At 37.6% G+C, this 27,500-nt stretch overlaps 1 protein-coding gene across 10 annotated transcripts in view; it reads left to right on the forward strand.

The window, feature by feature from the left end:
- The window catches only part of LOC135209028 (septin-2-like), a 205,222-nt gene that overhangs the window by 153,487 nt on the left and 24,235 nt on the right, over positions 1-27,500 (forward strand). For all 10 annotated transcript variants that reach the window (XM_064241572.1, XM_064241564.1, XM_064241563.1 and 7 more), the window contains one exon: positions 25,803-25,983. In XM_064241572.1, the coding sequence (XP_064097642.1) occupies positions 25,803-25,983 (181 nt within the window). The remainder of the gene's footprint in view (positions 1-25,802; positions 25,984-27,500) is intronic.

Genomic DNA, 27,500 nt, shown 5'->3' on the forward strand with positions numbered 1-27,500 from the left:
CAGAGGAACGCAGCATCCAAATTCTCAGGAATTATTGTAAAGGTGAAAAGAGGAGAGAGGCGGTGATAAGGGTAAAATGGGGGTGAGGCATTCACACGAGCCAACTGTCACCTGCTCCTGTCAGAGATGATATGAAGATCGGCATTCAGAGATTGACGGGAGCTCGACTGACTGCGATTGAGAACAGGTCTCTGGAAAGGTTCGAAGAGAAGGAAACGAGGGAGGATGATTTCTACGAAGTAGAAGAATTATAATCTGCGTACGAATGATCTGGGCTGGAAGGGATTTGGAGAAGATGGAAAAGTCATAGGAGAAATCTGTCCACTTCTCCCTTCTGACCAATTCTTTCAAGGCGCTGCTGGATCTTTCATTGCTGACGTGAGGCATTCGGGAATGAGAAGAAAGAATATGATTTGGTTCCCCAGAAATTCATTGGCTGTCCATTGAGAGTGCCAATTATATAAAGAGAGAGAGAGAGAGGTGGCTGGGTGACTTGCTCGGTGAAGAAACGATACGTGTAAAAGTATACGTATATATATATATATATATATATATATATATATATATATATATATATATATCATATATATATATATATATATATATTATATATATATATAGTTTTGTTATTTTACGTAACAATTATTCCTCAGTGTCGGTGTTCTCGTTACGCCTGCATTTCATATAAACAGCTGATGATTTTTTGTGGGCAAATTCTTTGCAATCAGAAAGGTTACATAGCACCAGAGCGCAAAATGACCCTGTGATATCCGTTCAACAACGGTATTCAGCTATATAATGGAGCGCCTTAATTGAAGAGGAAAATATGGATAAACAAATGAGCACTTAACTCGGGCTACTGGTCTCTGTGTTCTTCACAACACGAACAGAAACGTTATTGATAGTTAGTCTTATGTAATGTCTACTCGAATTACCTCCTCGCGTGTGTATGTATATATATGATAATATATATGTATGTATATATTTCTAATATAAATATTTCATAAGCATCATCATTGTTTTGACTTTCCTTCATGGGAAATTATGATTAAGTTAAATCCTGCTCATTCTCTTCAGCACATTTTTTTCCTTTTTAAGAAATACGTTAACTAAGTACAAGTCAAACTGTATTCGGAAAAATCATGTCGTTTAGAATAATATTATACTACAGTTGTAAAGACTTTCAAGAGATATACAATTAATTGCAGATGAGTCAATCTAATCTTGCCTATTGAAAGAAATAAGTATCTCTTTTTATAAGATATGGTACATACTTTATTCCAGTGCGTGAAAATGTTTATCAACTTTTAATTTGGGTTTCCTTTATATTGTGAAGTCTCTATTTATTCAAAATTAACTAAGCTTCAGAAAAGGAGTCAAAACAGCATTTCGTTTCAGAGAGAGAGAGAGAGAGAGAGAGAGAGAGAAATGATAACAGTTTACTCCGAAGGGATAAAGGGAAGCCCTCTTGTGTTGCCTTCTGTATGACAGCAGCCTCTTGAGGGAGCCTGTCTATCAGTGACAGACTCCACCAACCGTGCGCCATACCATAAGTTTTTTTTCTTCTTCCTTTGGGGAGAGAGTCTTCTATAGAATGCACAGGGGAATGGAATGGGGTGTATTATTGTTTGTTTTCCTATTCCATTTGCTTACTCAGAGCGTTTGGGTGGCTAATTCGTAGCTAAAACGTTTCATTCATTTTTTACTCCAGTTGGGATATGATAATTTTGCCTCTTTTCACACATATTCTCACACCAACAGAAAAGCACACACACACACACACACACACACACACACACACACACACACACATATATATATATATATATATATATATATATATATATATATATATAATATATATATATATATATATACTGGCAGGTGCTCGCTTAAATAGTTTTCTTGTTAATAGTTCTGATGTAATTAATACTGAAGTTGTATAACAGGAGTAGTATTTACTGTGAACCGCATAATGCAGGAGGTTCATAGTTACCACATGAATTCTTAAGGTCAAGAAAGTTACATTTTCATTTGAAAAGGATATCTTACCTGTACATTACTCTTATCACAAAAGATTATGTCCTTACAAATCTATGAACATTTTGTTAATAGTGCTCAGTCTCAACACATTTTATATTATAAAATATGGAAAATTCAGAGAAAGAGAAGACATATGTATGGCCAAATCAGAATGAAATGTCTGCAGTTATAGTTCCCTTGCTGAGAGTTCTCATAAACCTGAAAATGAAGTGAATCAAATGAACGGACGAGCGCCTCAGCGGCGTGGTTGGTATGGTATTAGCGTCCCACCTCGGTGGTCGCGGGTTCGATTCTCGGCCATTCCATTGAGGAGTGAGAGATGTGCATTTCTGGTGATAGAAGCTCACTCTCGACGTGGTTCGGAAGTCACGTAAAGCCGTTGGTCCCGTTGCTGAATAACCACTGGTTCCATGAAACGTAAAAGCACCATACAAACAAACATATGAACGGACGCGAGAGCAGGTGATATTTAACCGTCCGTGTGTGAAGATGTTTTTCCTTGAGCTTTGTTGATGGTCATTGCATTCACTAACTTCAATGGAAATTGTCTACGGCAAAGATTGAATGGCACAATGACGTAGTCTAAAGTGTGGAGCGTGATACGGGGAAGAAAGTGCCTCTGTGAGTTCCTGTAGAAATTTTGACTTGGTTTAATATCCCTTACCACCAGTCTAGTGCCGTCGCAAGGTATCTAGTCAAGCACAGATTGCAAATAATGAGATTTTATAGCATTTAGTTTACCACAGACAGAGTTTGGAGTACCTGAGTTGATAAGATAGGCTTATAATATGGGGTAACATTTTTCTAAGGCAAAATTTTGAGACGCCAATTTTTTTGTTGATTGAAAATGTGAGCTTTATGTTTATGACAAAGTTGTATAATTTTTTGTGGATAATGAATGTTGATAATTGATACAGATGTGAGTAGCTTACCAGAGGTAAGTAAATCTTTAGTTTTGCCCCTCATGAAATATCGATCAATAATGAATTGTAATTGAATTGGAATTGAAACCCTCATGATTTGAACTGAATTGCATTGAACATTTATTTTTGATAATTATTTGGAATTGAATTAGATTTGATAACTTCATAATTTTTGTTGAATTGGAATTTATTTGAATTGATAAAATGAATTGACCCCAACCATGTATAATGTGGTACTACTGATTTCTTCGTGTGTGGTGTTCTAGCGTGGCTCTACTCTGCATAATTATCCATAACTTTGAAGAATTATTGAACACAGACGAAAGGAAATATGAAAAAGAAGTTAGTGCCACAAAGGCGATTGCCTACCACAAAAAAAAGCTGGTGCTTAAGTATCTTGAGTGACCGGAGAAGGGAAAACAATATTTTCTCTCGGAGGCGCTTCTATGAAACTAATTCACGTCAGTCCTGGTGACTCAGTACCAAACACCGATTGGTCGGGAACCAGTAAGTTCGAAGGTGTAACTCAAGTCTTGATCGTACGACTCTGTAGCCAATTTCGCTCTGGAGGAGAATTTGAGGCGAAAATAAATCTGATCTTAATGGCTGTCGGTTCAGATTGTGGCTAAATATTTTTAGTGTTATGTCCTGAAATATCAGTATCATCTGCCTCGACAGTATCCCAAGCCCAGTGCTCAGCCATATTGAGTCACTTGAGCTCACAAGAAGAGAGAAAATTTCTGTGAAGAGGTGGCCGTGGCTCAGCAACGGCCCATAAAACTCTTAGCCGCGACACATGAAACTCAGCCACGTTCCGGTGGTGGCCTATGCTGTTGGTACCTATAGCGCTGCCAGAATTACGATTATGGCTAACTTTAATCTTAAATAAAATAAAAATCACTGAGACTAAAGGGTTGCAATTTCGTATGTTTGATGATTGGAGAATGGATGATCAACATACTAATTTACAGCCCTCTATAGCCTCAGTAGTTTTCAGGATTTGAGGGTGGATGGACAGACAAAGCCTGCACAATAGTATACTTTTACAGAAAACTAAAAAAAGTTGATGTTTTGATAACGTGTGAACCGGCTCATTTCCACTTAAGATTATTCGTTATGTCCTTTAGAGTGAGGATTTGGAGGTTTGGAAAATACTGTTAAGAAAATGTTACTCTACTGCTTTACGAACAACAAAACACATTCCACCTGTCATATTATTGGTATGACGTCTTTTTGTTATTCCTGGTGTTATATTTGAAGATGAATAACTGGCCAAAGTCCAAATCCATGTGAGACGGAGCCGGTCGGTAAGTCATTAATCGTGAATACTAACGAAATGCTTCTCTTGGACGCTTTCCAAACAGCAGGAACCTGCTCTCGATATTTTTCTCTTGGTCCAGGTTGGGTAAGGAAGGAGGACACCGCTATTCTGGCAATGGATCAATGCAGTCTTTTGAGTGATACATGTATCTGTCTATCATGTTGTAGGAAGTCCACTAAAATTTTGAAAATATTGAAAGTTTTTATTTAAGCTCTCGGAGAGTCCATTCTTTCCCTCTTTCAGAAAAAGAAATAAAAGCTACAAAAATTGAAAGCATTGGTCGAGGTAAAAGAAATATCAACATACAAGTATATAGTTGTATCAGAGTAACCGACCTAAGGTGGTTTGCTAATCTTGTTCAGCAACGTAGTTACACTAACTTTTCGTCATAATTGCATCACAGAAAAGGTCCAGTTTAAAATAACTTTTATATATATATTCATAGTGTCAACATTTTCAATGTTATTAACATCCTTTAAGTTTCTCATTTTGTCCAGGTTAACAATATGATTTTTAATTTGTCTGTGTTGAAAGAGGTCATTGTTTTCATCACCTTTCCTTAGTGAGTCACGATGTTGTCTTTTCCTTCTGTCAAAATCAATCGTTTCACCTAAACTACGTGTTTTATTACATTCTTGGCACTATGAGAGTAATTATAAACTGGACCTTTTCTGTAATGCAATTATGACAAAACATATACTAGTTAGTGTAACTAAGTTGTTATACAAGATTAGCGAGCCACCTCAGGGCGGTTACTCTGATACAACTATATACTTGTATGGTGGTAATTCATTTACCTCGACCAATGCTTTCAGTTTTTGTAACTTTTATTTCTCTTTCTGAACGAGAGAGAGAATGTATTCTCCGAAAGCTTAAATAAAAACTTTCAATTGTTTCCAAATTTCAGCGGGCTTCCAACATGAAATTTTTGTGCACTGATACAGTGTTTATAATTTTGCTGTGTATCTATCTATCTATCTATCTATCTACCTAGCTATATACATATGTGTGTGTGTGTGAGCGCTCGCGTGTATGTGTGTATTTATGTGTATTTGTGTACAACAATTAAATTACCAGTACTCGAAAGGAAATCTTAACGTTCTATAAGGCCATGGCCACATCTTGGTTGGCAGCTGCTAATTCCCATTTTCTTTAAGAATATCATCCGTGGCTTATTTATGGTGTATGTTCTTCAGAAGAGCGTAGTGTATGATGAGAGAAGGGCCAGTCACAGGAAAGGCGAAACAAGGAAGGGCGAAATCTAAGTGCAACTAAATGGGACGACTGTCGGAAATATCTGGAAGCTGAAGGGGAAATTTGTAAAGGAATTATTGAGCCCGTTTTCCTTTATGGAAGTGAAGCGTGGCTGTTGAGTAGAAATGAAGGAAAAGTAATTGTAATTGTTTTGTAGCATGTGCAGTATGGGAACGGATGATATGGCGGGAAGTACGGAGACAGGAAGAAGTGGTGAAATGTCAGTTGAAGTGAAAGGAGGTTCATATATTTGCTTCTTAAGATGGACTGGTCTTATGAAGGAGGAAAAATGGTGAAAAGAGTATATATAATTCGGCAGCATTAAGGTGGGATGAGGAGAGGCAGAATTGAAAAGCTCTGAATAGATGTCGTGAAAGAGGTAACGGACAGGAAGATCCCTTGACACTGAAGGGAGCTCTGTCCATCTGCATTTAGTTTATGATTTTGAAACGGCTACACTTACGGCGTTTTTCTGATTCAGTAGTTAAAGTATAAATGCATCATTTACTTTTGTTTCTTCTCTGGAACCACGGCTTAATTTCAGCAAAAAAGATTATATACGTCCGCACACGTAGCACCTGTTGGTCAGTCCAAATGTCGTGGGAATGTTTTTGCAGATTGTTTCAACAGTGTTGATAATTAAAACAACAGCTGGTACTTAAAGGTTATAAACGAGGATTTGAAGACATTTCCCCCTGCCTGACTAATCAACACTACTTAGTGGGCTTCACAAGTACTCTGACGCCATCAGCAATGAGTCATTTCATTCTTACTTCTCTGTATTCATACAATAAGAGAGAGAGAGAGAGAGAGAGATTATATATAAAATATAAAATGGTACATTTTGAACTTCTCTCTCTCTCTCTCTCTCTCTCTCTTCTCTATCTCTCTCTCTCTCTCTCTTTCTCTATTGATATCTGATATATATATATATATATATATATATATATACATATATAAATATATATATATATATTATATATATATATATACATATATATATATAATATATATATAGATTTATATATATACAATATATATATTACATTACGTATATATACCTGTATACACACAAACATATATATATATATATATATATATATATATATATATATATATATATATATATATATATATACATTTATATCTGTCTGAATGTGGGAGTCATCATACATTCCAATGTGCTTTGTTTTTTTCGATCACTAAATCTGTTCAGTAGCTCTGGTTTTGCTTGTTGCGTATCAGTAGCTCTCAATAAAACAATAAAACAATAACGAGGTTCTGCACAACAATATATCATTTTTATTGTAAAATGTCGTTATAATTGGGAGGAAACATGCATGAGTTACGCTGTCTTCACTTCTAGGTATAGCTGTAGTTACAATTATAATGAATTAGAATAAGGTTTTACTCGATTCTTCTGGAACCCCAAGCTTAGCTGCGCCTTCGATAATATTATATTGCTCCTTGCTAAATTTCAGCCTCTTATATCGTTGTTGTCAGCTGAACTTCTGTTCTAAGTACCTGTGCCTGTCGATTTTCATGTAAGATACTGTACTGGATTTTGAAATATTTATTCATTGTTTTGTCTTTTCTTTGGAATTTTGTTTCTAATGAATTTTTTGTTTGTAAGCTATTAGTTTATTGTTCTGAAAAGTTACAGGTTAAGTAATGTAATTGAAGGAGATACTATGTAAGATTTGTAAGTCATTGGAGTTACTGAATTCTTACTGGTTTATCTTGAGTTCTGAATGGTTTTACCGTTCTTGTTTTCAGGTTTATTCTTTAAGGTTTTCACAGGTTTAAGTGAGGCAATTCAGGGAAATTATATATAGGATTCTGTGTAAAAATGTCCTGCTTATCTAATCGTTATGCCTTTGGTATTTTATTGCTTTAAAGAAGTAAATAATTCCTGCTCAGTCATCAGTTGTCACTGCCTGGTTCTCCCTAGTCCAACTCTTCTTAACTTGGCTAGTTCATTTACAGTTTCTTATCATGTTTTTTTTTCATTTTTTTAGTTAAGCATAATATGAAGTAAAATGTGCCAGGAATGCTACGTATAGCCATGAATTTGAATGGTTTTTATCGTGCATGAAATTTTCCTGGCTGGCTGTGCAGTTCACCAGCTGATGGAGTACAATTGGCGTCATTTAGTTGAAAATCTCTCTCTTCTCTCTCTCTCTCTCTCTCTCTCTCTCTCTCTCTCTCTCTCTCTCTCTCTCTCTCTCTCTCTCTTTCAGGCAGGATGGAGATCTATATCAGGCAATTAGATGTGGATAGCATTTAACCAGTTGGTGATATACAAATTTTAAAAAAATTAATAAATAGACAAAAACGGACCGGAGTCAAAAATAAAACATAACCAGATTCTAGCTAGTTCGTCTCTTCCCTGTAGCCAGCAGACTTTGGTCAACCCTATCTATAAAGGACAGAGCAGCAAGTAAATCAAACTGACTCTCTCTCTCTCTCTCTCTCTCTCTCTCTCTCTCTCTCTCTCGGCGGCGGCTAGCGACCGAATGCAAAGTCAGCCGGATGAGGGCATTAGGGATTAAGGAAGTGAAGGGCCTGAGGATATGGATGTAGGGACATCCTTTTGGGCGGGGATCCTTTGGTGATATGATAACATAGTGTCCTTTTCCTTCTCATCGGTTGTCAGCTCACAGGTCTTTGGATGTTATCACGTCACCTGAACACTGTTATCCGTTTCTTCCGTTATGGACAAAGTTAAGACTAATTATAGCGATACGAAACAGTGAGCATGCAGTTTTAATCAAATGTTCATTATTTTGATCATATCAGTTTAGTATGTCCAAATAAAGTGGTTCTCTCTCTCTCTCTCTCTCTCTCCTGGTGTGTGCGTGTGTGTGTGAGTGTGTGTGCGCGCGCGCTGATATGAAATCGAAAAACTTTTGTAGAGATCTGTATACATCATCATCCCAATAAACAATATGCTGACAACATACAATATTCACAAACACGAGCGTGTGCGCTCACACACACACATACACACACACACACACACACACACACACACACACACATATATATATATATATATATAATACATATATATATATATATATATATATATATATATATATGTGTGTGTGTGTGTGTGTGTGTGTGTGTGTGTGTGTGTGTGCGTGTGTTCGTATTTGAGCTTGCAGCTACGCATAACATGCTGTCTGCCGCAGTTGCATGAAAGGAAAACGCAGGTTTCTGCTCTATTTACTAAATGAGTAGGTTTGCTTTCAATTTATTTAGGCCAGGGCTCACATCCTTTCCTAGTTGACGTTGTAATGAGTTTATATTTGTACTTTTATAGCTTCCCGTGCAATGCAAAGAGATATTGTGAATAATATTTGTTCACCATATTTTATTTCGATGTATGTTCACGTATATATGTTTGGACATCGTTACGTTTGTTATGCATGTATGTATACATTCCTTTATTTAGTAAGCGCATTGAAGTTTATATGCAAGAAGTTTACAGCTGGAGCAAATGATTCATTAGTTGAATTCTATTGCTTTTAGATTGTTGATCAACATCCTATTAGTTTGATAATATTTTCTGACTCTTCAGATCATTCAGTGTATATATATATATATATATATATATATATATATATATATATATATATATATATATATCTATTATGTATATACTATCTCATACACACACACACACAAACACACACACACACACACACACACATATATATATACATACACACATATATATATATATATATATATGTATATACATATATATATATATATATATATATATATATATATATATATATATATGAAATTGTAATAGCCACAATGCTCTCTTAACTTCTCGAATTCTTTGCTCCTTTTTGAATACGCTTGTCACTACAAAGAGAAGGTAACCTCATCGTGATGGTATAGGGGTTCGTTTCCCTCTACCAAACATCATGATTTCTTTGAATTTCTTTTAAGTTGACGCTCAAGGCTTTGTAGTGACAAGCGCATCCAAAAAAGAGCAAAGAATTTGAGAAGTTAAGAGGGCATTGTGGCTTTTACAAATTAATATGCATCTGGTAAAAAGGACCAGTAGATTCTACATATATATATATAAATATACTATATATATTATATATATATCTATATATATATATCATATATATATATTATATATATATATATATATATATCTATATATATATATATATATATATATATATATATATATAATTATAAAGCTCTACTAGAATGACAAAATCTGAAATCTGAATGCAGCTGAAAGTAAGTTTAATTTTTATGAACCGATTCATGTAGAAGTAAGAAAAAAATAAAAAAAATAAAAGAAAAAATAAACGGTTGAAGTGGGGTTTAGATGCTCTTCGCCCACCCTCGAGCCACTTAGCGACCAGTTAATTTGGTAAGGGAAGCTTATAATGGTCAACCGCCACACCACATGAGAAGTTTATATCACATGAAATGTGGATATTTGAAGGTAGCCGCATAAAGTACATTCAGGAAAGTGGACGCATAAAGTACATGTTTGAAGGTTGCCCAATAAAGTGTATGCTTGAAGTCAATTTGAGACTAGATGCTTAAAATATTTGTTTGAAGGTAGATGCACAAGGTACACGTAAGAAATAAAAGCATAAAGCACATGTTATGTGATAATGAAGGCTTTTCGCTTCCTAACTATCCTTTAAGGGCAGTGGTGACTTTCAAATCAAAGATTCCGTTGTGGATTGATGTGACTTCTCCTATACAAAGTTTTATTGAGTTTGTCACGACCTAAATCGTAAGAGCTCAGTAGATGGTGGTTATTTCTCATATCCAATCTTTGGGTTCAATTAAAACGTCTTCTGAAGTGGGAGACAATGGCATCAAATCTGAAGATTTTTCTCGAAGAATTTTTGATAGTTTTTCATGCCCAGACAACTCTTTTATGAGACAATATGCCCATGAAAAGATTTTTCCGGATGCTGATAAAGACGAATTAGAGGACTATTTTAGGGATAACGATAGCTCATGAGATCTTGTGACTTCTTCACCGTGGGGAGTTAGTGCCGTCAGTGCATCTCACGCGGTGCACTGTAGGCATTACTTACGGTTCTTTGCATCGTTCCTTCGACCCCTAGCTGTAACCCCTTTCATCCCTTTTTACTGTACCTCCATTCATATTTTCTGTTCCATCCTGCTATCCACCCTCTCCTAACACTTGCTTCATAGTGTAGCTGCGAGGTTTTCCTCCTGTTACACCTTTCAAGCCTTTCTACTCTCAATTTCCGTTTCAGCGCTGAACGACCTCAAAGGTCCCTGTGCTTGGCCTTTGGCCCAAATTCTACATTCTTCTGTTCCTTAGACCTCTTTTGAGGCTGACAATAACTTTCCGTATTCAGGCGCTTCATTCAGGGGTCAATTTTGGCACTGGTGCTTTAGCTTTCATATCGATAATGATCTGTTGCGATCAACAATTCACGTTCCGTGCAGAGAGGATGGTTGACAATTCAAACAGTTCCTTGTGTTCAGACTTCTCATTTTTCCCATTCAATGACTAACCTCCAAACTTCTTCAACTAGCTCTTTAGAGGTGAATTATTTTATTAAAGGTGAAGCTCTGTGAGCAAGAGCCCGTGCTGATACAAGGTCAGCTTGTTCAAAAACAACAAGATAAAAAGAATATCAGCAGTTTTTCAGAGAATAATATTGTTTACCTAGATGCTAAAATGTTACAGAAAACTGTATACAGCCACTGGAGTGCCAAAATATAGGCACTGACTCGCTCTTCCCTAAATGCAATCAGATTTTTTTTAGTCGAAAATAACGGCATTTCTTTACCAAAGTTTGTCATGAAATTCTGTTGGAAGAGAATATAAAACATTAAAAAAATGCCCGAAAGTTTCCTCGGCTCAGTCGAGTTTCCTGTACAGTGTATGATGCTGTATGAAACTCCTGATGCGCTGCAGTATGAAACTCTCAGCCGTGAATGGGCAACGCTCAGTTGCTCCACAAATGCGGTCAAGTGAGGATTCGTCGGCGGCTGGCACCATCCATGGCTGACATTAACCTTGAATAAAATAAAAACTACTGAGGCTAGAAGGCTGTAATTTTATAAGTTTGATGATTGGAGGCTAGATGATCAACATGCCATTTTGCAGCCTTATAGCCTCAGTAGTTTTTAAGACCTGGCTGCGGACAGAAAAGTGCGGAGTGACAGACAAATATTCATCTCAATAGTTTTCTTTTACAGAAAACTAAAACCTTGTTACAGTCATGAGAGATAGCTTGCAATACATCCTTAATGTTTTAATATGACGTCTGAAAGAATGAGGATCCTCTCGACAGAAAAAAGCAACCATGAAAACGGAATAACATAGGCGCTCACAAGAGACGCTTATTAAGCCTTCTATAAGGTATTATGTGCAAAACCATCCCCCCCCCCCTCCACCCCAACCCACCCGCAGCCAAAGAAATGAAGTTGCCATGGAACTGATGTCATTTATAGAGTTTCACTAATGCGATAATTATCGGAGGGATGAATGGCCGACTGAAAAGGGTAAAAGGAAAAAAAAAAGCCATTAAGAGTCTCGTCTTTGATGATGTTTTGAGCGCGAAAGGTGAGAGGAATAAGCTGCTCCTCTTACAGAGGAGTTACTGAAGAGGGGGAATGCAGAAGAAGGAAAACGATTAGCGAAAACAAAGCCGAGGAAGATGAAGAGTCGTCAGATGGAAATAAAACGAAAACTGACAAGACTGCCACTAAATAGAGACTAACGAAGCGTAGAGAGGCTGAATCAGGGAGAAGCAAAACGATGACAGTCCTGATGGCATTTGGAGGAGACGAAGGCGAAGGACGAGGAGAAGGAGAGGGAGAAAGACAACGATTTTGACGGATTAAGGATGAGGAATGTGGAGGAAGGCAGAGGGAGGAGAGAACGCGAATGAAGGATAAGATGAGGAATGAGGAGGAGGAGGAGGAGGCGGAGGAGAATGAGGATCATATCTCCCCATAGCACCACTTAGGTAGAGTTACTCCATCCCGGATGCTCTTCTGGCATAAGGACGAAAATTATTTGCTGCAATGGCTTGCCATTCCAATCTCTCTCTCTCTCTCTCTCTCTCTCTCTCTCTCTCTCTCTCTCTCTCTCTCTCTCTCTTACTGTCACATACTGAATTACATCGTAACTAGTGTGATAAGAAATGCCTGAGGGATGGGGGTTGGGGACAAATGGGGATTATTTTACCAAAGACTTGAGGGTTCTGTTATGATTATGATGCCAACTGGGAGAATAGATACGGTAATTATATTGCAAAGGAAGATGAAAGGGCAAGTTATTTGTTAGTTACTTTGTATAAAGTGCTTCGGTGATAATGACTGAAATACTTCTGCGTGAGATTATATATATATATATATATATATATATATATATAGTATATATAGTATATATATATATATATATATATATATATATATATATATATATATTTTTACACACACACATATATATATGTATATATATATAAAATTGTTATTTTGAACCGCCACACATCTGTCATTGTCATTCTAAAGAAAGGTGGGAATCCTATTTGCCCCTAAAAAACAAAAAACAAAAAAAGTTTCTACGGCGCAATTGAGTTTTCTGTACAGCGTATAAAGCTGTTTGAGCCATGTCCCGATGGTGGCCTGTTCTATAGCGTTGCCAGACTCACGGTCACGGCTAACTTTAACCTTAAATAAAATCAAAACTACTAGGGCTAGAGGGCTGCAACTTAGTATGTTTCATGAGTGAAGGGTGGATGATCAACATAACAATTTGCAGCCCTCTAGCCTCAGTAGTTTTTAAGATCTGAGGGCTGACAGTACCTTCTGTGAACTATAGGAAGGCTTTACAGCGCCGCATAAATTAGAGATTTGATGATTCTTCTATAGTGGAAAGATTAAAAACTATGTATCTTGGCGTTAGATGTCTGCACATTGTCCTCATCCATGGAAAGAGGGGGGGGGGGGGGGGGGGGAGGGGGGTGGTTGGAGCTGATATGGCCGTCTTGCGATTAGAGTCTCCGAGAGACAAGAGGTGAGGAACGATTGACTTTCTGATCGGCAATTTCCGAGTGAACTTATGTTATGAATAATTTTATCAGAATGAAAAATAGAATTTAAGCCCAGGCCAAGCGCTGGGACCTATGAGGTCATTCAGCAATGAAAGGGAAATTGACAGTAACAAGCTTCCAAAGGTGTAACAGGAGGAAAACCTCGCAGTTCCATTATGAAATAATTGTTAGAGAGGGTGGAAAGTCAGATTTAAGAAAGAGAATATGAGATGAAGGTACAGTAAAGGGGATGAAATAGGTTGCAGGCTAGGGGCCGAGGGGACGCTGCAAATACAATTAAGTAATGACTACAGTGCACCACGTGAAGTACACTGACGACACTACTTCCTTACGGTGAAGATTATTAGTGTCATCGTCTTTTTATTTGCTCGTTTGGAATGAGGAGTTTATCTCCTTAGTGAGCGTCAACACTGCAGTAAAACGTCATCAACCAACGTCGGGATTTAACGCGAACATACTGCAATTAACTTAAATATAAGTCAACGACTTAATAATAGCAATTCTAGCCAGTGCTTCATACAATTACAATTGCTATTGATTTTTTTAGGAATAAAAAAATTAATTGATCTTGAGTCTAATAATTACAATAATATAAATGTAAGTAAAAAAATAGATATGAAACGTTTCAGTGATCAACTAATCATCTGAACTTTTAAAAGATACCTAGCGGGACCTGGCAAAGATGTAGTGACACTACTGACTATTCTACTTATTTTTTATTGTGGAAAAGTGTTAGGTATATCTTAGTTTTACCAGACCACTGAGCTGATGAAAAGCTCTCCTAGGGCTGGCCCGAAGGATTAGATATTTTTACGTGGCTAGGAACCTATTGGTTACCTAACAACGGGACCTCCAGTTCATTGTAGGATCCGAACCACATTATATCGAGAAGTGCATTTCTATCACCAGAAATAAATTCCTCTGATTCCGCGTTGGCAGAGCCAAGAATCGAACTTCAGACCACCGGATTGGTAGGCGAGCGCGAAAACCACTCGTCCAACTCCATTGTGGAAAAGCCCACCTTTACTTCCAATCCTCTGATCACTTTGGACAGGAAGAATTTAGCTTCTGTTGAATCTAATTTTATAGCCTTTTCGCTGCACTGAAATAGTACTTGATCTTATGTTGCCTAAGAGCAAATATTACCCAGTGGGGCTTCTCATATCTTCAGAGACAGTGATATCGTCACTCTCTTCAGATCTTTTCATCTGCAGGTGATGGAGTATTGCTTCTTTTCGGAAGATCATCAGTATCCAGGGCCATTACTTCCCCAACAACATTGATTGACTTTTATATATTACGGTGCTACTCGTTACATATTTTGAACTGCGTTCTGTTAGATCAATCACACTGCACATGAGAGTATATATATATATATATATATATATATATATAATATATATATATATATATATATATATATATTTACACACACACACACACACACACACACATATATATATATATATATATATATATATATATATATATATGTATATATATATATATATATATATATATACATACATACTGTGTGTATTTATATAAGGTATGTGTGTTTTAGATTTCTATTTGGACCCCTTGCAGTTAGCGTACCCAATCAGTCGCTCCAGTGACCTTAGCAGAAGTTCCGTCATCATTGGAGCAAGAACCCTACGTACCGAACACTGCACCACTCGCATGCGTCATGTCCAAAATATCCGAATTATGTGCCCATTTTCCCAAGTCATTGGCCCCCATTTTATCCTATTGACCGATCCACTTCAAAACCATGATCCATTTTTTCATCTGCATAAACTTTGCATGGCAACTTCTTTTCATCTTGACATTTCTTGCCCTTTTAACTCATATGACGCTGTTATAAATCTCCGTAGCTTCCACTACTTTCTCTTATTTCAAGTCAACCCTCATTACTTTACTGCCATAAAATATGTCCCTCCATAATTCCTTTATATGTTGTAACTTTACTTCGTGACTATTTGTAGAGATACCACTAATTGTGTTGCTTTTTTTCTCACATCTTCTCTTATGTAGGCTAAGGTCACCCGTTACATTCACTGCCAAATTCTTATATTAACCAGTCATTTCTATGCTCTCTGTGTCTATACTAACATTCCTTTCTTCATTTCCTTTATTATAATTTTCATGGAAACATTGACCTTAGACTTCTTCATAACCACTTTCACCTTGTTTTACAAGTCGCTGCAGTTTCTATTCACCATCAACCTCTAACGCTGTATCATATGTAAACAACAGTCCCATTGGCCCCATTCACAACCACTTTTTCTACCATACAATTTTGCACCAATATCTCTCTTTACTCTAGAAGTAACGACAACATACAACCTTGGAAACTTAACACAACGGTTTTTCAGACAGTTTCATGACCAATTATTCAGTCTTTTGTCCCCATATTCAAACATTCGGTTGCTTTCAACAGATTACTTATTACACCACATACCCTGGATAACCAGCAAATTTATTTCTCTCGCATTTCTGTCATATGCTGGCTCGGTCCATGCTCACTACCTACAATTATTGTCCCCTTACTCTCAGAGTTTTCACACATTTTCAGAAACAGTAGCAAACCTACACACACTTTTCCATGTCTATACTAGATCTGCTCATGTCTTATTTCTGTTGAATGGCTTACTTTCTCAATCAGAATCTTATAACATCTTCTGAGGTGTAATGAACAGTGCTGTACCCATCATTTTTACTCACACCTCCATCATTAAATGAAATGTTATTTGATAAAGTGATGGCCAGAGATGTCGAGGGTAAATGAGAAGCTGCTATATAAACGTTCACTTTGATTGGAAGTCGTCTAGCCACATATTGTTAGCCCGAAGCGTGGCTATATCTATCCCGTCCTGTCGGATCATGACAACCCCCAATGCATCACTGTAGATCTTCGACATGAGCATCTTAATGCATAACATTATTCTTGCCATCCATCCATTCTGAAGCCTTTCACTATCTAGAATTACCTTACCCACCCTGGTCAGCAAATTAGCACTATAGCCACTACACTGCAGCTTTATGTGTAAACCATCAGCTGGTCTTTTCCCTTCACAATCCATTCATCGCCTTTACAGACATTCTCAAATTCACGCTAAACTTTTTCACTCTTGCAGCAGCCAGCTCATTCTCTTGACTTCCACATTCAATGACTTCTCATAGTACTCGATCTATCGACTCAAGACTGCATCCTTTAGGGACAGGATCTCTCCATTTGCATTTGTTATTCCTAGATTTCCTTACTAGTTAACATTTCTCTCTGCATTTACTTCCCTCCAGTGCAGCTTATTTCTCCTCTTAAACCACTTGTTCACATCACCTTTTATTTTAATTTTTCCTTTCTTTACCTCTCTTATTTGCTTCTTAACTCCCTTATTTGCATCTCAACAGCCTCTTTGTTCCCCAACGAAACCTCCCACTTTCGTCCTTTGTGCTTACAAACGCTTGCTGCTGACAAATGGATTCCAGTCTTGAATTTGGACTCGCTTACTCTACTCTACTATGGAAGTCGTATGTGGAGGTGATTATAAATACTAGCTTTTTTGACATGATAATTTAAAAACCTGTGGTAAATATTTATGCAAAGTTCTAAAAGGCTGATAACGTTTAAGGTCACAGTCTATTAGCTATGGTTTGATGATGATTTGATACTAGACCGAGTAATTCCTACAACGTCTTCACAAATTTTTGGCAACAGGGCCATTTCATGATCAGTAGCTCATATATCTAGGCATTCTTTTTTATTTATATTTTGAATTGAGTGAGCGAATGTATCCATCTCTTGTGCAACCTATCATATTCCATCAATCTTCTGATATCCAAGACTAGTATTGATCGCAGTTTAAACCTTGTCCCTATCTTAGTTGTTTCTTCTAATAAGCAATGTTTTTCTTCAAAGAAATTATAGTCATGATCGATCCGCCACCAAATGATCTTGCCTGTATCGCACTAGTCTTTGTAGTACTACAACTTAATGCCGCATAATAATCTTTGGAAGTTTGTCCTATCGTATTGCACTGAACGCTCTCCATAGCGCTTGCAGGGATGTCAGTGCCTTCTTCTCGCCATTTCGTGGAGGTAAACAAAGAACGACAACAACCAATTAGACGCAACCGCTGAACATTTAACATCCTGTAACCTTAGCTCTAATGACATCGTTGTTAGCAGATGGCATACAGGTGGCATACGTATTTCCTCAAGATGGCACACGTAGGCGATCTTGGGTATCAAGTTAGCCTAACCCGGATGAAATAAATGCCACGAATTGCCCACGTAATGAACTGGTGGGATCCGGGCATTGCACGTAGGGGGAGAGGGTTGGGAGAGGGGAGGTAAGGAGATCCCCGGGGGTGGGGGGGGAAGGGATTAGGAAGATTGAAGAGCACCAATAGACATTCATGTGCGGCTTAATGAAGGTTAATTAGGGTGGCTAATGGAGTCACTTTCTGTGAGTACTGGATTACTTTATTAGCTAATGATGCAATGTGTTTGCTTACATGTGTGATGACGTTATTAATTGTCACCTCTCTCTCTCTCTCTCTCTCTCTCTCTCTCTCTCTCTCTCTCTCTCTCTCATACTAGCATGTTTTATGCATATATATATATATATATATATATAATATATGTATATATATATATATATATATATATATATATATATATATTATATCAATAAAAACATAAAAACGCCAAAACATAGAAAGTAATTACTATATATCGAAGATTGCTGTCTGTCTCTTCAGCTAGGTAATGAAATATAGTACCTATTTTCTGTATATTTTGGTGTTTTATGGGTTCCTTTTATTAGAAGGGATTCTGTTGTAACAGCATGTTTACCAGTCGTATATATATATATATATATATATATATATATATAATATATATATATGTGTGTGTGTGTGTGTGTGTGTGTGCGTGTGTATATATATATATATATATATATACTCCAGTTCTGTGTATCAGAATGTTGTAAGGAGAGTAAGTCATAGAAAAAAAATGGAAGATAATAGGATGGTCGATAGAATATAAATTCGGAAGTCCTAGAAACGGGCTTAGGAAAGAGTATACGGATGTAGTGAAAGGAAGGGAAGGAAGGACCCTAACTTTCAGGATGCTTGAGAGTGTGAGTGAGAATTCCTGCAGGATCCAGGTGAATTCCTTTGAATTATATTCTGTGTGTGTGTGAATGAAGAGCTGAATTATGTTCTGTGCATGTGTATAGCGCTGAATTATATTCTGTGTATGTTTATGAAGCAATGAATTATTCTCTGCGTTTGTTTATGAAGCGTTTAATTATTTTCTGTGTATATTTATGACGTGCTGAATTATTTTATGCTTGTATATATAAAGTGCTGAATTATTTTATGCTTGTATATATAAAGTGCTGAATTATTTTATGCATAAGTATAGGACACTGAATAATATATATTTTCTATTATATTCTGTGTATGTATATGGAGCTCTGAATTATTTTCTGTGTATGTGTATGAAGTGCTGAATTATTTTCAGCGTATGTGTATGACGCACTAAATTATTTTCTATGCTTGTTTATGAAGCGCTGAATTATTGTCTGTTTAAAGTACCCATATCCCAAGGTTTCATACAAATTCAACTAATCTTTATTTTTATTTCTATCTTTATGTTTATTTTTATCAAAGGAAGGCGTTACAATAATGACAGGTGGATTAACAGATATATTTGCACACACAGTGTCCATAGGTGGCTTCTCAAAATAGGCGAAACAGGAAAGGTAACACGATATCTGTCCATCATTTAGAAGAGCAGCTGTGCCTATGAAGGCAACTATTGTAATGTAAAAACTGAGCAGAAGTATGGATGGTGAGACAAACTGTGCTCACAACAATATGGAGCAAGAATGCTTGAAAGGGAGAGAAAATTCGAGGGTTGGAGATATGGTTAAATAAAAAAAAATGCGTCGAAGATTCTTTGGCGCAACCGAGTTTTCTGTACAGCGTGTAATCAAGGCCACTGATAATAGATCTACCTTTCGGTGGTCTCGGTATAATGCTGTGTGAGCCAAGGCCCAAGGAACTTTAACCACGGCCCGGTGGTAGCCTGTCCTATATCGTTGTCAGACGCACGATCATGGCTAACTTTAACCTTAAATAATATCAAAACTACTAGGCTAGATGGTTGCAATTTGGTATGTTTGATGATTGGAGGGTGGCTAATCAATTGTGCACCCCTCTAGTTTCAGCAGTTTGTAAGATCTGAGGGCGAACAGAAAAAAGTGCGGACGGACAGACAAAGCTATCTCGATAGTTTTCTTTCACAGGCAACTAAAAAGAGAAGGCAGGCTTAGGTAAAAAGATGGATCACAATGGGTTGTGTTGGGTTGGTTTGGTCGTGTGAAAAGAATGGGGGACTGGATGACTTTTCGAGAGGATATTCGCCACCAAATAAGTATGAATTACTTCGACGAACTTTAAAAAGTTACGAATAACCAAAGTCATCTGGAGAAGACGGAAACGGGAATTGGGATTTTCATCCATCCCTGAAATGTAAGATTGATTGATTATAAATTATTTGGCTTGGAGTGAAACATTGTGATTTTCTAGACTAAGAGAAATATTTCCTTGCCGAAGAACAAACCGGTGTCCTCTTCGTGCTGTATCTTAGATCTAATTCCAGAATAATAAGGTTAACTAGGTTTGATCTTCAAAGGTCAAAGGCCAAAGTCATTGTCAAGGTCTCAGCGCTCTTCTCAGCTACTCATTTGTAGGCAGAATTAAAAGGAGAACTTGAGCACGCCCATCGAATTATCAGTGTTTCGAGAGCAAAAAGGGTGAGAGGAAGATCACTGGTCAAGGTAGGTACAACTATATACTTGAAATTACTCCTGGTGAGGGGGCTGTTGCAGGCCTTGGCGAAGGTAAGCCCCCTGCTGAGTACTCCTCAGAGTGATGTGGATAAGCCACTGGTTACCATCTCTTGAGAGTGTATGCCCGTATTAAGGGGCATTGTTATTTACTTGCAAGAAGGGGCCAAAGTTGCATGTAATATGACCATATGACCTTTCATAGTTTAATAATACCTACATCTTAAAAGAAATGGCATATGCGTTCATATATGAATATAGCATCATTCATTACAACCCCATTCTTCCTCTTAATCGTGAACACGTGTGCATTTACTGAATAGGCAAAAGAGCTGAGAGAGGAGACGCCTGCACGCCCCGGTAAACGCTCTGAGGGGTTACACAGGAGCCCTTCTGAACGCATGAATGACGTCGAACAGAAACCAAAAGGCCTTCTCCCATTGTTTCCCTAAGGAGGGGAACGCGGAGCCCGAGGAGATAACTCGTGATGATCGCCCGTGAAAGGGAGAAATGACTCCACATTTTCCTTCTCGGAAAACTGTTCCTTTCTCTCAGAAGCTCTGGGAAAACCAGTCATGGAATGCTGCGTCATGGCATCACTGATGATTCCCGCGCTTTTTCTTGTGTGAATCACGCATTAAGAGCACAGGTGCGCGCTGTTACCTGTCGTGTGCTAATAAGCATTCCTTGTCTAGTCTTTAGACATGAAAACGCGTGTGTATTGTAAAATAATATGCTTCACGTTTTCGTATTGGTAGTAGATTTTTAGTTCAACATGTTTTACCTTTTTTCAGTTGACTGAATTTTCCGTAGTTATAACTTATTTCTAATTATAATTCAATGTATTTGCCTATATATATATATATATATATATATATATATATATATATATATATATATATATATATATATATATAGAATGCTCTTAAAAAGCCGAGTGTTGAAGAGAATCGGAAAATATGAGAACAGCCTCTTGAGCTCCTCGGAAACTCCTGTTCCCTCCTTCAGCGAGAATGGAAATGAAGTTTAGGGTCATTTTCCCCAGTGCCTCTGAAACGGTCACCTTTTGAAGAGACTTTTCCATCACAATCATTGTAATTGCAGTCGTAAATCAGTTATCATAAGTGCGCAGATATTTGCGAGACCAAGTTTCACTTGAGACTGAAAATGCATCATACTTCATGCGAGCGACGTACTTATGCAAAATAACGACTGCAGCCTTCTTCTCCTCTGCTCAAATTCCCGCTCTTGGGACGTCACGGATCGAAGCCCTTATTTAATTCGACCGCTTTCCTTGATGGGGAAGAGCTGTCGAGAGAATTGAACCAACCTTTGATCTTTCATCGCTCTTCATCTTCAACTTTATTCTCCGCCGACTCCCGAAACTTATTTGATGACGAGTCACCAAAGGGAGGATTTAGAAATATTTTCTCACATCTCCGTCTTTTTAGTCTTCTGTATAAAAAAAAATGTCTGTCCGCCCTCACATCTTAAAAACTACTGAGGCTAGAGGGCTGCAAATTGGTATGTTGAGCATCCACCCTACAATCATCAAACATACCAAATTGCATCTCTCTAGCCTCAGTACTTTTTATTCTATTTAAGGTTTTAAGGTTAAAGTTAGCTATGACCGTGCGTCTGGCACCGCTATATATCAGGCCACTACAGGGCCGTGGTTGAAGTTTCATGGGCCACAGCTTTACAGAAGACTCGATTGAGCCGAAGAAACTTCGGCGCATGCTTTACTTGTGTCCGTGTGTATGCTATAAAACAATAATGGCGTCTTTTTTTGGCGAGGATTATGACAGAAGAAATCGATGCTTAGCTTAATTAAAAGTTCCTCTGCATTGCTCAAGTCTTTACCTACTTTTACCTATAAACATTAATTCGCCAACGATTTATTGTGAAAAAGTTACAGGACAAAATTAGCCAACGATTTATTGTGAAAAAGTTACAGGACAAAGAAAGGCCGTTTTTTAGTACGTGTATTTTGTTGCTGAAAAAGAGAAATGAAGACGAGAAAACAATCAACTTCGGTGCGTATCCTTTCCTTTCTTCCTTCTTGGGATTAATGGGTTTAATTTGAAAGGAGGAAGGAGGGGCACAGTTTGAGTCGACCAAGAAGAGGAAGAAGGAGGAGAAAGAGAAGAAGTTGGAGAGAAGAAAGAGGTCTATAACACAGACGACAAGTCCCCTTGAATGTCAAGTGTTTAAGCACCATCTCAGTATCCCTAGGGAGCTGAGCCTGCTTGAACTTTATGGATGAGAGCTCGCTCTCTCTCTCTCTCTCTCTCTCTCTCTCTCAACGGTATTTATTTCTTTAGATGGGTCATTATACATTAATGTAAATGGATGTTTCCGTCAACGATTTTTAAAGCTGTTTGTAGTACCACTGATTTTCCTCCATGCACAGATGTGTGGATTCGTGTTTGTCTTGAGATGAGAATTGGTTGGATTGATACGGAAATGCGGTTCGTATCCTGTAATAGAAATCAGGGGAAAGGAAAATAGACAGAAAATTCCAATGAATGGCTTTAACGAGAACGAAACCAGTCATTGAACCAACTATCCAAAAATTGCTCTTCTATGCAGAGTGAAGCAGAAGGCAACGTCCCGGCAAATATGACAGAGCAACTTGAGAGGGGAAGGATCTTCTTATAGTCTGCACTGAAGTTTTTAGTGCTTTTCATTGTTACTTCAGAAATGGCCATAAGACTCTTTTAGTTTAAATTATTGAGATACGTAAGTATGTATGTATTCAACTGTATGAACGTCCATAATAGTGTGTGAGTGTGTGTGTGCGTGTGTGTGATGTTTACACACCGATTAAGATGTTTGTGCATGAGTAATGAGCGAAGTCTCTCGGGTAACTGAGTGAAATGTGCTGAAGAGAAGAAGAAGCGCGGTGTGGACCCTTAGACCCTGACAACCAACCGCAGTGAAATGATCGGATCTTTCTTAGGTTGTGACCCCCAGCTAAGTTAGGGTGTCGTTATCTAAAACTAATATTTCTTGGGGGTCATTACCTTTATGATATTTACATCCCTTTTTGTTTTGTTTTGACGGTGATCCCCAACGGGCTTGTACTAAATATGCCGCGAAGGCGGATACATAGATACATACCAGGTTAAAACCCTTTGGGTTCATTATCTAAGAAAGATCCAAATGACCATTCTTGTTCACATTTCCTGAACCGGATGCTGTTTGGAATGAAGTCTCGCTTTACTTGCTAACAGTTTCCTTTCCCTTTTCAACTGGATCATTCTTGCAGTTAGTGAAGATTCGAAATGTGTTCCTTCCAAGTCTGTGATTAATCTCTATATTAATCGTCGGGTCTTTATGTAAAATATTCGTGTGCATTATGTCTTCCGAATGTCTGAATAACTTACGTATTTTCAAAGCAACAAGAAATAAGCAAAGCAGGTGATACACTCTCTGGGGACGTCACAAAACAGCAACACCAAATTTAAACGCTTTGTATTGACTTCCAAAAAGTTCATGAAAAGGGGAGCACCTAAAATACGTAAAAAATAAGTATATATATATATATATATATATATATATATATATATATATATATATATATATATATATACATACATACAATTGATGGTATTTAGCTTAAGATCGTCATAATACGAATGTAAAATCACACGAAATTAAACTTTCGGAATTCCATTTTCAAAAACAGAAAAAAAAAAAAAAAAAATATATATATATATATATATATATATATATATATATATATATATATATATATATATATATATATATATATATATATTTATCTCAACATAGGTTATTGAAGCGGCAATAAATTTAAAAAGGAAACTAAGAAAATAAATAAACAGGTAAATTTCAAAGTAGTTTCATATGACACATGAAATATCTCGACAGCAAGACAACAGGAACCTTAAATGGCATCGTTTACTCAATATCGAATCAAGTTTTCCCTTAGGACAGCTGAGGACTAGGAATGAACAAATCTCAAAAAAAGACAAAAAAAAATCCCCCTTTTTCCAGAAGAAAGTGATCCATCAATATTTAACCGATCATCTTTCGAAGAAGGAGAGGAGAGCTGGGGTTTGGGGGGCGACGGGTAACTTTGAGTTAGGTCATAATTATACATATGGTTACGAGGTCCTGTTGCAAAGTCGTTTGACTTCAATGACGCCCCGGACACTTTCTTTGGGCGGAGACGTTAAAAATGAACCTTTCCTGTGGCCAAGCCTTTGCAACTGGACGAATCATGATTGAATAATACTTTTGGCGACATTTTTGAAGTTTCCTGCTCCCTCGTGCAAATTCTTTAGGAATGAGGAATTTCCCTGACGGAGCTGAGAATTCTTTCGGAAGGATCCCCGTGATAAATCAATGCGATTGATACATAATTGTTGCCAACATGGTGGTATGTATTAAATTGGATTAAATTGAGTTGAAGAAAATATAGAATTTAGGCCAAAGGCCAAGCACTGGGACTTAGGAGGTGATTCAGTGCAGAAACGGAAACTGACGGTACAAGGTTTGAAAGGTGTAACAGGAGGAAAACCTCAAAGCATTTGCACTATGAATCAATTGCCAGGAGAGGATGGAAAGTTAGACGAAAGGATGTACAGTAATAGGAACGAAAGGGGGTTGCAGCTAAGGACCAAAGGCACGCTGGAAAGAACCTTAAGTAACGCCTACGGTGCACCGCATAAGGTGCACTGAGGGCACTAACTCTCTAGGGGGGGCACATTGTGGTAGAGACTGACGTTACACTAGGTCGCATAGCTGGGTGATGGTGAGGCAGACGATCGCATAGACCGCGGATACGGCTAAACCCAGCGAGTCAAAATCATGCCTTACGAAATGACTGACACTTAGAGCCATCAAACCTGTCAAATTCAATCGACAGACGTTATGCCGTCGTTCTCTCGTGTTATGTCATGCACTTGTAACAGTCGTGGCTCCTGAACACAGTTCTCACAATTTCATAGTAACATACGGTTCCTTGTAATGATGTAAGCCTGTTATGTTATTATTACTGTTATTATATTATTGTTTATGTTTTATATATATATTAGATAGATGTGCATAATACACACACACACACACACACACACACACACACATATATATATATATATATATATATATATATATATATGTGTGTGTGTGTGTGTCTGTGTGTACATATACATATTTGTGTGTATGTATGTACTATGTATCTTTACGCACAGCACCTTGTGTGCGTAGGTTTTCGGATATGAGTGTGTGCTGGTGTTGTCCCCCAGTATCTGACGTGTAACTTCTCTCCTTGACAGAACTCGCAGGAATTCATTGGTTTCGCCACTTTGCCGGAGCAAGTCCACCGAAAGAGCGTCAAAAGGGGATTCGACTTCACGTTGATGGTTGTTGGGGAATCGGGTCTGGGAAAGTCCACGCTCATAAACAGCCTCTTCCTCACAGATCTCTACAAGGAGAGGAAAGTTCCCACCGCTGAATGTGAGTTGACTTTCTGTTTGGTTTTGGTTCTCACGTAAACGCGCGTGCATACATACGTACTCTCACACACATAAAAATGGCACGTGCATGGGGGGAGGGTTATATGGGATTGGTCACTCAGCTGTATCGTATAATGGACTAGGGTACTTTTTTTTCGGTCGTTCATTACTTGAGAATCGCTCTACTTAAATTCCATTGTAAATATAAAGATGAGTTACAGATAGGTTTCGGAAATGAGCACATCCAGGTATCATATATTCACCGTTATTGAAAACAGCAATAAATAAATTTATCAACTGAATAAGTAACGTATAAATAGATAGATAAATAGGCAATGCATAACTGCATACATTTGTGCAGCAAGATTTATGGGTACAGATACAACTGAGGGTCCTAAAACCCCCGCCAGTTTTTCCCACCATTCACAGTTTCACAAAGTCCCTGAAAGTTATTCTTCAAATGGAATGAGAAATGTGCTGAAATGCGTAGCTCATATTTTCCAGTGATAATGTCGTGAAATAATGCGGAACTTGTAAATTCATTAGTGCCTTTTTTCATACAAGTTCTATTGCTAATTTTGTCATTGACAGATAAAAAAAGACCCTAATTTGACCTAAAGTCCAGCCTGTTGGAGTTAATAAATTTGAATGTGGTCCTAGAAGTATAAAAGGCCATTCAGGAGTAGAAGCAGATATGCTTTGCACTTGCGTTAGGACTCGTCCTTGAGCATAGTGGTTTGAACACTACACCTTCATCTCCAGTTTAGCGAAAAAGACAAGCTGCTTTTTGTAGACACAACAGAGCACGTACAAGAAAAACTTATATGCTACTTGATTAGCAACTATAATAAAATCTTACAAACTTGAACCAAGCGTGATATACGTGGCCCAATAGGTGCCGTTACGGTAGTGGTATTTACAAACAAAATTTTTTAATTGTATCCTGTCCTTGATCAACTGACCAATTTTTATGAAAACTGGTGCTACCTCGAATGTGCCTCAGCTGGAAGACTAACTTGAAAGCATCACGCAGACTTTTTGAAAAGAAAGAGAACAGAAGAGGAGTTCCAGACAGAGTTGAAATGCCCATTAAAAACAGGTGACGTGGAAACTGAAATTCTTCAGATGTCTTGTCAGAGAAAGCGAAAGAAAATGCCAGCAACGTACAAATGTAAATCAACATCTAAGAATCATTCAATTCAAAATAATGAAACGCGTCCTTAGTTCCTTCCAGCATCTTACGGTGGACAGTAGTAGCGAAGTGGAAAGAAATACAGTTAGAAGTTGTAGATGCGCTCACTTAATTATAGATTCTGCTGATTCGCACGAGAAGGAGCAGGGCTTTGATAACCAAAGGTTTGCTATCTAATATATCAAAGGCTCAAAAATGATGTAAGATGATGGTGAGAGCACAAGGAAAAAATGATACTGGTTCAATTTTTCATGGTACACGTGATTTGCTCGAAATCAGTGCTTCTCTTTCTTTAAAAATCTGGCGACCAGGGAATGCCAGTTTTT

The sequence above is a fragment of the Macrobrachium nipponense genome, chromosome 37 (assembly GCF_015104395.2).
Source record: "Macrobrachium nipponense isolate FS-2020 chromosome 37, ASM1510439v2, whole genome shotgun sequence".
NCBI classification, from domain to species: Eukaryota; Metazoa; Arthropoda; class Malacostraca; order Decapoda; family Palaemonidae; genus Macrobrachium; species Macrobrachium nipponense.